The 17,881-nt window shown below is 43.4% G+C and overlaps 1 protein-coding gene across 8 annotated transcripts in view; it reads left to right on the plus strand.

Moving 5' to 3' along the window:
• CFLAR (CASP8 and FADD like apoptosis regulator) overlaps positions 1–7,973 on the plus strand; it is a 55,344-nt gene extending 47,371 nt beyond the window's left edge. For 7 of the 8 annotated variants that reach the window (XM_054476854.2, XM_063648343.1, XM_054476857.2 and 4 more), the window contains one exon: positions 564–7,973. In XM_054476854.2, the coding sequence (XP_054332829.1) occupies positions 564–702 (139 nt within the window). In that variant the 3' untranslated portion in view covers positions 703–7,973. The remainder of the gene's footprint in view (positions 1–563) is intronic. The other variant, XR_010122946.1, reaches the window with a different exon arrangement.
• Positions 7,974–17,881: the final 9,908 nt, after the last annotated feature.

Below are 17,881 nucleotides of genomic sequence, written 5' to 3' on the forward strand. Positions count from 1 at the left end.
GAATACTTTTCTAAGAGAAACATCAGTGAGCTGGTTTCCGTTTAAGCTGAATGAAGCCACAGTGTACTTCAAGTATAAGATTAACTGACCTTTTTCAGTTGCACTCTAATTACAATTTAGAATGATGTTTCTGAGCCACCTGTCAAATGCATTCTGGGCTGTACCTCTGCGTACCCCAGGAATAAATCTCATGGCCTTCTTTACCTGGCCTCCTTAGTGGTGGCCCAGCAGGAAGCGGGGGTTAGAGCAGGAGCCACTCAGCCTTCCAAGATAGATACTCCATGGGCCTTTGGAGCCCATCCCTATTTGCATAGATGATCCACGTGGGTTATCATCTGGCTGGTATGTTCCCAGAGTGAAACTCAGCAGCCGCTTGAGGGGATGGTGGCCATCAAGCCAGAGTGTTGCAAGTTAGTCTGGATCATTTGCTAAGCAGCTTGTGGTGCCTTCAGAAAGGAACAGTTGCAAAGAACTTTCACATCTGTTGGCTCATTTCGCCCTAACGACAGTCTTCTCTTTGATATTTGCATGGCATTAAATTTTGCCTTTCTTGTTTTCTCCAGAAAACGCCCACTCCTGGATCTTCACATTGAACTCAATGGCTACATGTATGATTGGAACAGCAGAGTTTCTGCCAAGGAGAAATATTATGTCTGGCTGCAGCACACTCTGAGAAAGAAACTTATCCTCTCCTACACATAAGAAACCAAAAGTCTGGACGTAGTGGCTCACACCTGTAATCCCAGCACTTTGGGAGGCCAAGGAGGGCAGATCACTTCAGGTCAGGAGTTCGAGACCAGCCTGGCCAACATGGTAAACGCTGTCCCTAGTAAAAATACAAAAATTAGCTGGGTGTGGGGGTGGGTACCTGTGTTCCCAGTTACTTGGGAGGCTGAGGTAGGAGGATCTTTTGAACCCAGGAGTTCAGGGTCATAGCATGCTATGTTTGTGCCTACGAATGGCCAGTGCATACCAACCTGGGCAATAGAGCAAGACCCCATCTCTTTAAAAAAAAAAAGACAGGAACTATCTTACTCAATGTATTAGTCATGTTTCTCTAGAGGGACAGAACTAGTAGGATACATGTATATAAAAAGAAGAGTTTATTAAGGAGTATTGACTCACATGATCACAAAGTTAGGTCCCACAATAGGTCATCTGCAAGCAAGGAAGCCAATTCAAGTCCCAAAGCTGAAGAACTTGGAGTCCAATGTTTGAGGGCAGGAAGCATTCAGCATGAGAGAAAGATGGAGGCCAGAAGACTACACCAGTCTAGTCTTTCCATGTTTTGCCTGCTTTTATTCTGGCAGTGCTGGCAGCTAATTAGATGGTGCCCACCCAGATTGAAGATGGTCTGCCTTTCCCAGTCCACTGACTCAAATGTTAAATCTCCTTTGGCAGCACCCTCACAGATGTACCCGGGAACACTTTGCATCCTTCTATTCAATCAAGTTGATATGCAGTATTAACCATCACAGTCCATTTGGGCAACTATACCAAATTACCATAGACCAGGTGACTTAAACAGCAGTTATTTCTCACAGTTCCGGAGGCTGGGAAATCCAGCATCTAAGTGGTAGCATATCTGGTGTCTGGTAAGGCATGCTTCCAGATCTTACCAGATGTCAGTCTTTTCATGTTCTCACATGGCAGAGAAAGAGGATGCAAACTCTGAAGTGTATCTTCTTTAAGGTCACAAATCCCATTTATGAGGGCTCTACTCTCATGACCTAATTACCTCCCAAAGGCCCCACCTTCTGATACTGTCACACTGGGGATACTGTCTCCCCTTTGAATTCTAGGGGGGATACAAACATTCAGTTTGTAACAATAGCCTTCTGATTTAGAGGTTACTTGTTCGTTCATCTAGACCTCAAATTGCATTTTACAGCTAATCAAGCATATCTTTCTCTGATTTGATAGTGTGACCTAAAAGGGGACCATTGTTTGAAATATCATTAGAGTTTCTTACTATTATTATTATTATTATTGAGACAGAGTTTCATTCTGCCGCCCAGGCTGGAGTGCAGTGGCATGATCTTGGCTCATTGCAACCTCTGCCTTCTGGATTCAAGCAATTCTTCTGCCTCAGCCTCCCGAGTAGCTGGGATTACAGGCTCCTGCCACCACACCTGGCTAATTTTTGTGTTTTTAGTAGAGACAGGGTTTCACCATGTTGGCAAGGGTGGTCTTGAACTCCTGACCTCAGGTGATTCACCAGCCTCGGCCTCCCAAAGTGCTGGGATTACAGGTGTGAGCCATTGCACCTGGCCTATTATTATTTTAAAATCTTTTTTAAATTGCTAAACAGGGGTACCTCTGGGCAGTATGTCAGAATACCACTTTTTAAATGTTTTATGATTTATTTATTTTTCTATTTCTTGAGGTTAGTTTTAACTGATGTGTATCTGTATATCTATTTGTGTATATTTTGTCATGATCACGCAACAGAGGCTGAAAAGTGTGGAAGAGACAGTTTTCAGGAACAACAAGCAATTATTCCTACTTTCCAAGTTATTTTGACGCCATGGTGGCTCATACCTATAATCTGAGTACTTTGGGAGGCTGAGGTGGACGGATCACTTGAGCCCAGGAGTTCAAGACCAGCCTGGGCAACATAGCAAGACTCCATCTCTACAAAAAAATACAGAATTTAGCTGGGCATGGTGGCGTGTTCCTGTAGTCCCAGCTACTTGGGAGGCTGAAGTGGGCGGATCCCCTGAGCCCAGAGAGGTCAACGTTATGGTGAGCTGTGATCACACCACTGCACTTCAGCATGGGAGATAGAGTGAGACCCTCAGAAAAAATAAATAAATAAAACCACCAGCACCACAAACAACAACAAAAAGTTATTTTGTGCTTGTTTTGAGCACAGGACTCCTGAGGGTATCTTTGCATTTAATATTGCATAGGGGTGCCAGTGGGAAGTAATGTGTATGCTTGGCCTCATGAGTTAAAACCCTGTGTTAATTATGACAGAAGGAAAGTGTGTGAGAGGGATCTTAACTACCTAGCAGCCCTAGCTGCCATCTTGAACCATGAAGATAAGGGCCACACATAGGGGTAGCTGGGTAGTGAGCAGCAAGAAGCCTTGTTGGATAAGGGCATGAAGGAACAGAATCGCTGTAGAATCACTGTGTCAGCCCTAATTACCTACCTCTAGACTTTTATGTGAGGGAAAAAAATTGAGAGTTTATATTTATCTCAACCTAGTTAACCCAAGTGATGCAGTTATGAGATTAAAATGTTTGGAGGCCGGGCGCAGTGGCTCACGCCTGTAATCCCAGCACTTTGGGAGGCCAAGGCGGGCGGATCATGAGGTCAGGAGATCAAGACCATCCTGGCTAACATGTGAAACCCTGTCTCTACTAAAAATACAAAAAATTAGCCAGGCGTTGTGGCGGGCGCCTGTAGTCCCAGCTATTCGGGAGGCCGAGGCAGGAGAATGGCATGAACCTGGGAGGTGGAGCTTGCAGTGAGCTGAGATCTTGCCCCTGCACTCCAGCCTGGGCAACAGTGCGAGACTCTGTCTCAAAAATAAATAAATAAATAAATAAATAAAAAATAAATAAAATGTTTGGAATGTTGGCTTCATCCCTGGGATGCAAGGCTGGTTCAACATACGCAAATCAAGAAACATAATTCATCACATAAACAGAACTAAAGACAAAAACCACATGATTATCTCAATAGATACAGAAAAGGCCTTCATAAAATTCAACGTTGCTTCATGTTAAAAACTCTCAATAAAGTAGGTATTGATGGAAAACATCTCAAAATAATAAGAACCATTCATGACAAACTCACAGCCAATATCATACTGAATGGGCAAAAGCTGGAAGCATTCACCTTGAAAACTGGCACAAGACAGGGATGCCCTCTCTCACCACTCCTATTTAACAGAGTATTGGAAGTTCTGGCGAAGAAAATCAGGCAAGAGAAAGAAATAAGGGGTATTCAAATAGGAAGAGAGGAAGTAAAACTGTCTGTTGGCAGATGACATGATACTATATCTAGAAAACCCCATTATCTCAACCCAAAAGTTCCTTAAGCTGATAAGCAACTTCAGCAAAGTCTCAGGATACAAAATGTGCAGAAATCACAAGCATTCTATACACCAACAATACACAAGCAGAGAGCCAAATTATGAATGAACTCCCATTCACAGTTGCTACAAAGAGAATAAAATACCTAGGAATACAGCTAATAAGAGATGTGAAGGACCTCTTCAAGGAGAACTACAAACCACTTGCTCAAGGAAATAAGAGAGGACACAAATGAAAAAGCATTCCATTCTCGTGGATAGGAAGAATCAATATCATGAAAATGGCCATACTACCCGAAGTAATTTATAGGTTCATTGCTGTTCCCATGAAACTACCATTGACATTCTTCACAGAATTAGAAAAAAACTACTTTAAAATTCAAATGGAACCAAAAAAGAGCCCGTATAACCAAGACAACAATAAGCAAAAAGAACAAAGCTGGAAGCATCACACTACCCAACTTCAAAGTATACTGCAAAGCTACAGTAGCCAAAATGGCATGGTACTGGTACAAAAACAGACACATAGACCAATGGAACAGAATAGAGAACAGAGAAAGAAGACCACACATCTACAGCCATCTGATCATCGATAAACCTGACAAAAACAAGCAATGGGGAAAAGATTCCCTATTTAATAAATGGTGCTGGGAAAACTGGCTAGCCATATGCAGAAAATTGAAACTGACCCCTTCCTTACACCTTATACAAAAATTAACTCAAGATTAAAGACTTAATGTAAAACCTAAAACTATAATGACCCTAGAAGAAAATCCGGTTAATACCATTCAAGACATAGGCACAAGCAAAGATTTCATGACAAAAACATCAAAAGCAATTGCAACAAAAGCAAAAATTACAAATGGGATCTAATTAAAGAGCTCCTGCACAGCAAAGGAAACTATCATTAGAGTGAACAGGCAACCTACAGAATGGGAGAAAATGTTTGCAATCTATCCATCTGACAAAGGTCTAATATCCAGAACCTACAAGGAACTTAAAACAAATTTGCAAGGAAAAAAACAACCCCATCAAAAAGTGGACAAAGGACATGAACAGACACTTCTCAAAAGAAGACATTTATGTGGCCAACAAACATATAAAAAAAAGCTCAACATTACTGATCATTAGAGAAATGCAAATGAAAACCACAATGAGGTACCATCTCATGTCGGTCAGAATGGTGATTATTAAAAAGTCAAAAAACAACAGATGCTGGCGAGGCTGTGGAGAAGTAGGAACACTTTTACATTGTTGGTGGAAATATAAATTAGTTCAACCATTGTGGAAGCGTGTGTGGCTATTCCTCAAAGATCTAGAACTAGAAATACTATTTGTCCCAGCAATCCCATTACTGGGTATATGCCCAAAGGAATATAAACCATTTTATTATAGATACATGCACATTTTTGTTCATTGCAGCACTCTTCACAATAGCAAAGACACAATAGCAAATGCCCATCAAAGATAGACTGGATAAAGAAAATGTGGTACACATACACCATGGAATACTGTGCAGTGCAGCCATTACAGCTTTTGGTGATACAGTGAATCAGATTTTTTATCAATTCTTTTAATTGGTTATTACTGAACATGAAAAAGTAATCGTTATATTGAAATCTTGAGTCTGGCCATGTTTTTATCTTAAATTCATAAAGAATTCTAACAGAAGAGGAATTCAAAGAATGTCATAAATGGATGTTTCTCCATGGATGAAGGAACTATTTTATTCACTTGCTGATAATTCAGCCTAATCCAGTTTGGCATCATATAGATAAGTAGTTGAATTATGGATTTAAAATACATATCATTTTCTAACTCCAAAGGTCATACTTATTTAGATGGTTTTGAAAATATAGAAAGGCACAATTTTTTAAAAAATCTGTTATTCACCACCACCACTCAATCTATCATCTGTCTCTCCATTCATTCTTCCATTTGTTTATATCTGTTAATTTTTGTATGTGTTCATGTATAACTTTTACATGATTGGAATCATAATGCGTATTCCATTTTGAAGTCTGCTTTTTTTTTACACAAAAATATGTTGTGAATATTTTCCTATATTATGAAATATCATTAGCTGAGCTTTTAGAATTGACTGCATGTTTTGGTACCATTTAGATGTGGTTTAAGATACTTAGAAGTTATGTGTCTTTGCCACTGTGGATGAATCTTCTTTACTCAATATTAATTACTTACAAATAACCTCACCTAAACACTACTCAGCCATAAAAAGGAATGAATTAATGACATTCACAGCAACCTGGAGACTATTACTCTAAAGGAAGTAACTCAGGAATGGAAAACCAAACATTGTGTGTTCTCACTCATAAGTGGGAGATAAGCTATGAGGATGCAAAGGCATAAGAAGGATACAATGGACTTTGGGGACTCAGGGGAAAGGGTGGGAGGGGGGTGAAGGATAAAAGAATACAAATTGGGTTCAGTGTATACTGCTCAGGTGATGGGTGCACCAGAATCTCACAAATAAGCACTTAATTACTTACGCATGTAACCAAATACCACCTGTTCCCCAAAAACCTATGGAAATTTTTTTTTTCTTTTTTAAAAGGAATGAGATCATGTCCTTTGCAGGGACATGGTTGAATCTGGAAGCCATTATCCTCAGCAAACTGTTAACAGAGGAGCAGGAAACAAACACCACATGTTCTCACTTTTAAGTGGAAGCTGAACAATGAGAACACACGGACACAGGGATGAGATCAACACACACTGGGGCCTGATGCAGGGGCCGTAGGAGGGAGAGCATCAGGATAACTAGCTAATGCATGTGGGGCTTAATACCTAGGTGATGGGTTGATAGGTGCAGCAAACCACCATGGGACATGTTTACCTATGTAACAAACCCACACATCCTGCGCTTGTATCCAGAACTTAAAATATTTTAAAAATCTTTAGAGAATACAAAAAAAAAAAAAAGATTCTTCAATGCATACACAATAAAATTGCAGTTCAGTCAAACACTGGAAGTCTTTCTCTGTCTAGGTGGTATCTTCATTTTCAGCTTCTTCAAGCTCCCACTCCAAACACTGTTAGCTCAGCCAAATTGAACAGCTCATATCTCCTACCTCTGGATCTTTGGTTCTGGTGATTGTATATTTCTGGACCATCTGGAACCCCAGCATATCACCCTACCCCACATCTCCACATCCCCAAAATATAACCATACTTCAAGGGCAGTTCAAATACTGTCTCCTTCTGTCCTCCATGAAGTCAGTTATCTCTTCCATTGGAATTATCACCCCCTCTCCTGAACAGTACTATTTCGTGTGAATCTCCTCCAAGCCTTCTTTTCGTTTTATGTCTCATGCTGTAATTCTTGGAGAGTGTGCTGTAGCTCAAGTGCAGAATTCTCATCAGTTTTATCTTTATCTCTCTCCTAAACACTTTACCTGATGAAGAGCCTGGCATACACATAAATATATATTGAATGAATCAGTGATGGAATGAAAAGAGAAATGATGGATCTACTAAATTTTAACTTTTATAAAATATTTTGATATATTCATGACCTTACTTTAGCAAGCAATGTACTGAACATGATGTAAACTATTGTTGATATAGTTTTTATATTGGAAGCGTAAGTAGTTTGTGGCATGGGATTGTGACATATCCTAGGTTTCCTCGTCTTCTTTTTATTGAAATGTAATTCACAAGCCATAAAATTTGCCCCTTTAAAGTAAATGATGCAGTGGATTTTAGTATATTTAGAGTTGTGCAATCATCACCATTATCTAATTCCAGAACATTTCCATCTACCTAGAAAGAAACTCCATACCAGTGAGCTGCCACTCTAATCCTCCTCTTCCCCCAGCCTCTAGAAACAAATAATCCATTTTCTGTCTCTACGATTTGCCTATTCTGGATATTTTATAAAAATAAACATGTGGCCTTTCGTGTCTGACTTCCTTCACTTAGCATGTTTCAAGGTTCATCTATGCTATAGAGTGTACCAGTACTTCATTACATTTTATGGCTGGATAATACTCTATTGTGTGGATATACCGCATTTAGTTTATTCATCAGTTGATGGAAATTTAGATTGTTTCCACTTTTTTGCTATTATGGATGATGCTGCTATGAATATTTGTATATGAATTTTTATATGGATATATGTTTTCAGTTCTTCTGGGCATATACCTTAGAAGTGAGAGTGCTCATCATATAGTAACTCTGTGTTTAGCCTTTTGAGGAACTGCCAAACTGCTTTTCAAAGTAGTGGCATCATTTTACATTCCCACCAGCAGTGTATGAGGTTTTTTTTGTTTTTTTGTTTTTGAGACGGAGTCTCACTCTGTCGCCCAGGATGGAGTGCAGTGGCGTTATCTTGATTCACTGTAACCTCTGCCTTCTGGGTTCAAGCCATTCTCCTGCCTCAGCCTCCCTAGTAGTTGGGAGTAGCTGGGTTTACAAGAGCCCGCCACCATGCCCAGCTAATTTTTGTATTGTTTTTTGAGACGGAGTCTCGCTCTGTGGCCCAGGCTGGAGTGCAGTGGCACAATCTCAGCTCACTGCAAGCTCCGCCTCCCGGGTTCATGCCATTCTCCTGCCTCAGCCTCCCAAGTATCTGGGACTACAGGCGCCCTCCACCACGCCCGGCTAATTTTTTGTATTTTTAGTAGAGACAGGGTTTCACTGTGTTAGCCAGGATGGTCTCTATCTCCTGACCTCGTGATCCATCTGCCTCGGCCTCCCAAAGTGCTGGGATTACAGGCATGAGCCACCGCGCCCGGCCAATTTTTGTATTTTTAGTAGAGACAGGGTTTCACCATGTTGGCCAGGCTGGTCTCGAACTCCTAACCTCAGGTGATCTGACTGCCTTGGCTTCCCAAAGTGCTGGGATTACAGACATTAGCTACTGTGCCCGGCCTCAAATCCTTTCTCATTTTAAAATTGGGTAATTTATTTTATTTTATTTTTCTGAGATGGAATCTTGCTCTGGTTGGAGTGCAGTGGTGCAATCTCGGCTCACTGCAACCTCCACCTCCTGAGTTCAAGCAACTCTCCTGCCTCGGCCTCCCTAGTAGCTGGGATTACAGGCACCCGTCATCATGCCTGGCTAATTTTTGTATTTTTAGTAGAGACAGGGTTTCACCATGTTGGCCAGGCTGGTCTTGAACTCCTGACCTCAGGTGATCTGCCTGCCTCAGCCTCCCAAAGTGCTGGGATTACAGGCGTGAGCCACCACACCGGGTGGGTTGTCTTTTTATTGTTGAGTTGTAAGCATTCTTTTTAATATTCTGGATACTAGTTTCTTATCAGGTACAATCTTTGGGAATATATTCTCCCATTCCATGGATTGTCTTCTCACTTTCTGGATACTATACAGTACAAGTTTTAAATTTTGATGAAGTTCACTTGATTTCTGCTTTTTATGTATTGCTTATGCTTTTGGTGTCATACCTAAAAAACTATTGTCCAAATCAATTGCCTATGAGGTGTTACACCTATGTTTTCTTCTAAAGTTTTATGATTTTAGCTCTTTGACCCATTTTGAGTTATTTTTGTGTATGCAGTGCGAGATAAGCATCCAGCCTCATTCTTTTGCACATACATGTTCACTTGTCTTAGCATTACTTATTGAAAATACTATTTTTTCCCTATAGAATTATTTTATACTTATCACAAATCAACTAACTCTAAGAGTTTATTTCTGGACTCAATTCTATTGCTCTATCCTATGCTAGTACCACACTGTCTTGATTATTGTAACTTCGTAGTAAGTTTTGGAATCCAGAAATGTGGTCCTCTAACTTTGTTGTTGTTGTTCTTTTTTTTTTTTTTTTTTTTTTTTGTAGAGATGAGGCCTTGCTATGTTGCCCAGGCTGGTCTCAAACTCCTGGCCTCAAACAGTCCTCCCACCTCCACCTCCCAAAGTGCTGAGGGGTGAGCCACTGCAACTGGCCTGTTCTTTTTCAAAATTGTTAGGGCTGTATTGGGTTTACCTTTCCCTAAATTTTCATATAACTGTTAGGATTCGCTTGCAAATTTATGTAAAAAGGGCCTCTGGAATTTTGATAGTGATTACACCGAATGAGAGGAGTTTGGCAGGACTAGTTTCCCAAGACATAAGCCACAAGACCCTGCTGATAAGACAGGATGTGGTAGAAAGGCCAACCCAAACCAGCCAAAACCATGATGGTGACAGAAGAGACCTCTGGTTACCTTTGCTGCCCATTCTATGGTAATTATAATACATTAGCATGCTAAAAGAAACTCCTGCAGCACCATGATAGTTTACAAATGCCATAGCAACTTTCAGAAGTTACCCTGTATGGTCTAAAAGGTCCAGACCTCCCCACCTCTTTCCTGGAAAACTCACGAATAAGCCACCTCTTGTTTAGCATATAGTCAAGAAGCAACCATAAATATAGCCAGACAGCAGCCCATCAGGGCTACTCTCCCTATGGGGTAGCCATTCTTTTATTCCTTTACTTTCTTAATGAACTTGCTTTCACTTTATTCTGTCAGCATGCTCTTGAATTCTTTCCTGAACCCACTTGACCTCTTGGGCTGAGCCTCAGCCTTGGGGTTCTTTTGCCTATAACAAACACACAAAGATAAGTTTGGCTGGGCGCAGTGGCTCATGCCTGTAATCCCAGCACTTTGGGAGGCTGAGGATGGTGGATCGCTGGAGCCAAGGAATTTGAGGCCACTTGGGGCAACACAGCAAAACCCTGTCTCTACTAAAAATACAAAAATTAGCTGGGTATGGTAGGATGCGCCTGTAGTACCAGCTACTTGGAAGGCTGAGGTGGGAGGATCACTTGAGCCCGGGAGGTGGAGGTTTCAGTGAGCTGAGATCGTGCCACTGTACTCCAGCCTGGGGAACAGAGTGAGACCCTGTCTCAAAATAAAAATACATTTGAAGTGTATTGCCATCTTAACGGAAGTTGTTACTGGTGGAAGGTACCCAAGTTACTGGTGGCAAATCTGCAGCAACCTCAATTCTTTCCTCCTCAGAAGAAAGAATTTGACTGAGGGGCATAAGGCAGAAGGCGGGACCGAGGCAAGTTTCAGAGCAGGAGTGAAAGTTTATTACACTTTAGGCTGGGCACAGTGGCTCATGCCTGTAATCCCAGCATTTTGGGAGGCTGAGGCGGGTGGATTACTTGAGGTCAGTAGTTCGAGACTAGCCTGGCCATCATGATGATGAAACCTTGTCTCTACTAAAAATACAAAAATTAGCTGGGCATGGTGGTACACGCCTCTAGTCCCAGCTACTTGGGAGGCTGAGGCAGGCAAATCACTTGAACCTGGGAGGCGGAGGTTGCAGTGAGCCGAGAAAGTTTATTAAGCTTTAGAACAGTAAGGAAAGGAAAGAAAAGAAGGAAAGCATAACTTGGAAGAGGGCTAAGCGGGTGACCTGAGAAACCAAGTGCAGGGCTTGCCCTCTTGACTTGGGGTTTTATATGCTGGCATACTTCCGGGATCTTGCGTTACTTCTCCCCACTCCTGAGATCTTTTTGAGAAGCTGATGATCAGTTTCAGGTGTTTTCTATTAGGGGGCTGCCTGTCCCTGGCACCACCTGTGACCAATTATTACTTTACAGAAACATTTAACAACCACCTGACCATCACCTGATGGTTGCCCAACACTCTTGGTGTGTGTCGGGGGAGCCCTCTCCTGCCTTGCTCAGACCTGAATGTACCCACTGTAACAAACCCCTTCTTTGTATACTTTGATATGGTGACATTTCTTGTCATTTGCCTCATTGTGAATTTTTATAGATGTGGCTAAGTCATATGCTTCCTTCTGAAAAATTATGTCAAATACTAGCAGTTTCTCGCTGTTTTTTGTCCTAGAAACAACAAACTAACCTCGAAGTGAAAGGCCTTTCTGCGTTTATCTTTTTTATCTTTTTTGAGCAGCATTAAAACTGTTTTACTCAGACCAAGTGCCGTGGCTCATGCCTGTAATCCCAGCACTTTGGGAGGTTGAGGTGGGAGGATTGCTTGAGCCCAGGAGCTCAAGATCAGGCTGGGCAATGAAGTGAGAGCCAGTTTCTACAAAAACATTTTTAAAAATTTGCTGGGCATGGTGGGACATGCCTTTAATTCCGGCTACTCTGGAGGTTGAGGTGGGAGGATCACTTGAGCCCTGGAGGTTGAGGCTGCAGTGAACTATGATCTTGCCACTGCACTCCAGCCTGTGCGACAGAGCAAGACCCTGTCTCAAGAAAACCCCACAAATATATAAACATATATAGTGGTTTCTTATATACAACATTTTAAATTTATTGATATATAAAATATGTATTTTAAATTTATATACTATACAATCTATGTTATATAAAATTATTTTTATAATATATTTATATAATATATTTTAAATTTAAATATATTATATAAATATATATTATATATAAATATATATAGTACACATTACTCAATTGTTCTCTTTCTTTTTTTTTTTTTTTTGAGACAGTTTCACTCTTGTTGCCCAGGCTGGAGTACAATGGCGTGATCTAGGCCTACTGCAACCTCCGCCTCCCAGGTTCAAGAGATTCTCCTGCCTCAGCCTCCTGAATAGCTGGGATTACAGGCGCCCACCACCATGCCCGGCTAATTTTTTTGTATTTTCAGTAGAGACAGGGTTTCATCATTTGGCCAGGCTGGTCTCAAACTCCTAACCTCAGGTGATCCGCCTGCATCAGCCTCCCAAAGTGCTGGGATTACAGGCATGAGCCACCACGCCCGGCCTACATTACTCAATTTAACCACGTCCACCTAGTTCCCTAGACAAACTATTGCTAATTTAACTTTTAGGAACTACTGCCATCTTGCGGAACTTTGAGGTTTTGCCACCCCAGAATTTCCTAGCTGCTCTGTTCTATTATGTGGCATAGCAAACACAAAATGGGTCACTTTTTTTTTTTGGAGATGGGATCTTGCTATGTTGCCCAGGCTGGTCTCCAGCGCCTAGGCTCAAGTGATCTTCCTACCTCAGCCTCCTCAGTAGCTGGTACTATAGGAGACAGCACCACACTGCCTGGGCCTGGTTGCATTTTACTTGTCTAGCTATCGTCTCTTTCCTGTTGACTATCTGGAAATCTCTGATGGGGTCTTTATCAGAAAAAGTCTACTCCTTCAGACCTTAGTTTCACGCCATATACCACATATGACAGTTCTGGGAAGGTCTGGAATGTGTGGATAAAGGTGATGGCAGTGGCTGCTGCCATCATGCTGGCTGCAGCAGGGAGGCATGGCTCGGGGTGCACACTCCATGGAGCTGGTGGGTGCCCCCCACCTTCTGAGTTGGAGTGGGAGCTCCTCGGGTGCTCCTGCAGCTGCCCAAACCCAGCCACCCAGACTACGGCTGTGGATCTGAGCCCCTCTGTGCTCTTGGAGGAGGGCTGGGAGCAGGCAGGATCTGCCTTCCTGGGTGCAGAGACCAGCTTGGTCGCGGAGACCCTAACCCAGGGGCGCTAGAGGAATTAGACACACATACAGAAATATAGAGTGTGGAGTGGGAAATCAGGGGGCTGACAGCCTTTAGAGCTGACAGCTCCAGAGATTTACCCACATATTTATTGACAGCAAGCCAGTGATAAGCATTGTTTCTATAGATTATAGATTAATTAAAAGTATTCCTTATGGGAAACAAAGGGATGGGCCGAAACAAAGGGATGGGCTCTGGCTAGTTATCTGCAGCAGGAATATGTCCTTAAGGCACACATCACTCATGCTATTGTTTGTGGTTTAGGAATGCCTTTTTGCGGTTTTCCGCCCTGAGTGGGCCAGGTGTTCCTTGCTCTCATTCCGGTAAAACAACAGCCTTCAGCGTGGCCGTCATGGCCATCAAGAACATGTCACAGTGCTGCAGAGATTTTGTTTATGGCCAGTTTTTGGGTCAGTTTATGGCCAGATTTGGGGGACTGTTCCCAACACCAGGGTGTGGCTGCAGCCACCCTCCTAGGTGCAGGACCTGGGCATCTCTGCAGCCTGCACCCTGGGGGCCCCAGGAAGGACCCCCTCCCACCCCATCCCTGCGGGCTTGGGGGTGTCTGCTCCCGCTGCCTGGCCTCTCTTCACTCCTGGCACCTTCTCCAATCTTGAAGTGGGGTTGGGGCCAAGTCCTGGGGCCTTGAATGGCAATGGGAGGCAGAAGGGGGCAGGTCCCCAGCAAGGCCCTGCCTTCAGGCCAGGGAGGGCCTGAAGGCTGGGGGTGCGGCTGCCAGTCCTGCAGATTGTAGTAGGGACTCATGGTTCCTCTTCTGGGTGCCCGTGGACAAATTGGCAGCCACTTCCTCTTCTCGGAGGTCCATAAAAGCCCTGGGCTCAGCCACAGCAGGGCAGAGGATGGCCAGAGGACAAAGAGGGCAGAGAGGTGGTGGGATGACCAGCTGCAGAGAGGAGTACTCTCTGCTGATAGCTGGAGACAATGGGATGGCTGGCTGCAGAGAAGAACTACCTTCTCCACTGAGAGCTGCAGAGACAACCTGCCACCAGAGAGAAGCCACCCTCTCCAGGGCCTCCTCTCCACTGAGAACTGAGCACTGGACAGATGACCTGCCTACAGAGAGGAGCTACCCACTGTGGGCCTCCTCTGAGCTGTTCTAGCACTAAATAAAGCTCTTCTTCATCTTGTTCACCCTTCACTTGTCTGTGTACCTCATTCTTCCTGGACGCAGGCCAGAACTCGGGCAAAGGTGCTGCAGCCAGAGAGGTTTCCGGCCAGAAAATTGACACCCCAAAGATCCCATAACAAAGGTATGGAGCAAAGTGGGGGTAAGGAGGTCTTGGAGGTTGGGGGTGTCAAATCTAGAGGACTTGCTACTTCAAGACCTTCTGAGGACTCTTATAGGTTGGGGTGGAGGTTTCAGTGCTCTGAACTCTTCTCTAGCCAGTATATCCCTTCCTCCTCCCCCATGGCGTGTGCCAGTCCTTTAGGAGTCATTACTCTTTTTTTTGGATGGAGTTTCACTCTTGTTACGCAGGCTGGAGTGCAATGGCACAATCTCGGCTCACTGCAACCTCTGCCTCTCGGGTTCAAGTGATTCTCCTGCCTCAGCCTCCTGAGTATCTGGGATTACAGGCATGTGCCACCATGCCCAGCTAATTTTGTATTTTTAGTAGAGATGGGGTTTCTCCGTGTTGGTCAGGCTGTTCTCAAACTCCCGACCTCAGGTGATTCACCCACCTCGGCCTCACAAAGTGCTGAGATGACAAGTGTGAGCCACCGTGCCCAGCCAGGAGTCATTACCCTTTAAAGTCTACCCGAACAGAGGGTGGAGAACTTGGACCAGAGATTGTATGTCAAGGAAAGCCAACCACTGCTACCACTACCCCCTACTAATGTGGAACCAAAGCAGTCGTTGACATCCACCTCTACAAAAGGCCATCAGGGTTTTGCTTGGCCCTTCACGTGTACTCAGTAGACTGCAACCAATCAGGAAAGAGATTGTAAGACGTGTTTTTTCTACCACCATCAACATGCCCTCAGTAACTGCGTGTAGGAGGAAGTAGAAAATGCTGAGTACAAATATCTGCACTGCACACTATCTCCCCTCTGTAACCTGATTCAAATGTTTCCCTGGAGCAGTAGGATAAAAGTTACAGTTTTACTTCCTGGGTCTTTATTCTACCTTTACCTTCCAGGCCAAGATCAAATACTTCCTCCTCCAAGGAATGTCTGACTGATTGTCCCTTCTTAAAGCGTCTGTGGCACCAAGGTGAAGCCTCGCTGTGGCATCACCACCCCCTGCCCGCAGTTACAGATGCTACACGATGTCATACTGAGATTCGGGCAGTGGTAGCCCGGGGATCAAGAGCAAGGGGTTCGGAGTCAGAGAGACCCACGTTTGAGCCCTGAATTCTTGTTCATAGCTTTGGGATGGTGGCAAGATTCCTTGCCTCTCTGAATCTGGGTTTCCTCATCTATTGAATGTGGATAATAATGCCAACTAAGGCTGGGAGTTGTTATGAGTTCATCAGAGAAGTTTAGAAATGGTAGTACCGGTCGTCATAGTTATTATGGAAAGCAGGTCACTTTGCTTTCCAGTTGTGCCCAATTCAGGGCTTTGAATTGCTTGCTAAATATTTAATATTATTGAATCAAAGTTGAAAGAGTTAATATACTTTATGAACAGAGTGAGAGAAAGTGATAGTTTCAATAAGTTGCCTCCCTAAATGGCCCAATAAATTTAATATTTATAATAAAACAACTAAATAGAAGACCAAGACTTATGGCTTGTCTTTCTTTCTTTTTATTTTCCAGAAAATAATATTTATATTTTAAGTTAAAGTAACCGCAAATTGGAAACCACAGGGGGAGCCCCAGGCTGGGACAAATAATGACTAGCCTGATCCCAACAGAACAGGAAAAGAAGGTGGTCCCTACACTCTTTATGGTCAATTGGGGCCCCCTCCTCACTCTGCTGCAGCATTCTAGGGTCAGGGCCCCACCTTCCCTGGAACTGGGGTAGTGAGTAACCCAGCCTGCTGTGCTCCGGCCCCCCTTTCCCAAGAAGGGTTTTTTTTTTTTTTTGAGACAGAGTCTTTCTCTGTCGCCCAGGCTGGAGTGCAATGGCACGATTTTGGCTCACTGCAACCTCTACCTCCTGGGTTCAAGGGATTCTCCAGCCTCAGCCTCCTAGTAGCTGGGATTGCAGGCGTGCGCCACCAAGCCTGGCGAATTTTATGTTTTTAGTTGAGATGTGGTTTCACGATGATGGCCAGGCTGGTCTTGAACTCCTGACCTCAAGCAATCTGCCCACCTCAGCCTCCCAAAGTGCTGGGATTACAGGTGTGAGCCACTGTGCCTGGCCAGGACTTGTCTTTCTTTTTCTTTTTCTTTTTTTTTTGAGAAGGAGTCTTGCTCTGTAGCCCAGGCTGGAGTGTGATGGGGTGATCTCTGCTCACTGCAACCTCCACCTCCTGCCTTCAAGCGATTCTCCTGCCTCAACCTCCCAAGCAGCTGGGATTACAGGTGTGTGCCACCACGCCCAGCTAATTTTTTGTATTTGTAGTAGAGACAGGGTTTCACCATGTTGGCCGGGCTGGTCTCGTGATCCGCCTGCCTCAGCCTCCCAAAGTGCTGGGATTACAGGCAGGAGCCACGGCACCTGGCCCCAGGACTTGTCTTTCTTAAGCACAGAAGTTCTCTGAATGATGCCTAGGACATGGAAAGGACATTTTAATACATTTGCTAATCAAAGCATCATAAATCTTGCTTTTTTTCCCCATAGATAAAACATCTTTCTAAGACTCTGTACCTCTTTCCAGAGTGCTGCATTTGAGTTAGCTTAATTATAGTGTAGCAACTTTGATTCAAACTTGCTGGTTTAAATCTTGGCTCTTCCAGCCGCTCACTGTGTGACCTTGGGCAAATTAATTAACCTTTCTGTGCCTTAGTTTTCACATGTTAAAGCAGCAGTCATAGTAATAGTATTTATCTTAGAGTGTTGTTGGGATGGTGAAATGAGTAAATATTTGTAAATGCCCTGGCACACGGTAGTTGCAATATTAGTGTGCAGTACTGTTTTTATTATTAGAAATAATGTCTTCAAAGTCTCACTTTCCTGCTGGTTTGAATGTGCTGTGAGAACACATACTGTCAGTTTTGCCTACCACAAATTGGTTGAGTCTCTTGCAGGTACCTCCAAATGGGCTTGTGATTCACCATCCCCACTTTTCTTTTTTTTTCCTTTCTTTTTCTTTTTATTTCTTAATTTCTCCCACAAAGACTGAAAGTGAATCCCCACTTTTCTTTTATCTTTTAAAAATTTTATTTGTGGGCCAGGCACGGTGGCTCCACGCCTGTAATCCCAGCACTTTGGGAGGCCAAGGAGGGTGGATCACAAGGTCAGG

This window comes from Pongo pygmaeus, chromosome 11 (assembly GCF_028885625.2).
Source record: "Pongo pygmaeus isolate AG05252 chromosome 11, NHGRI_mPonPyg2-v2.0_pri, whole genome shotgun sequence".
NCBI lineage: Eukaryota > Metazoa > Chordata > Mammalia > Primates > Hominidae > Pongo > Pongo pygmaeus.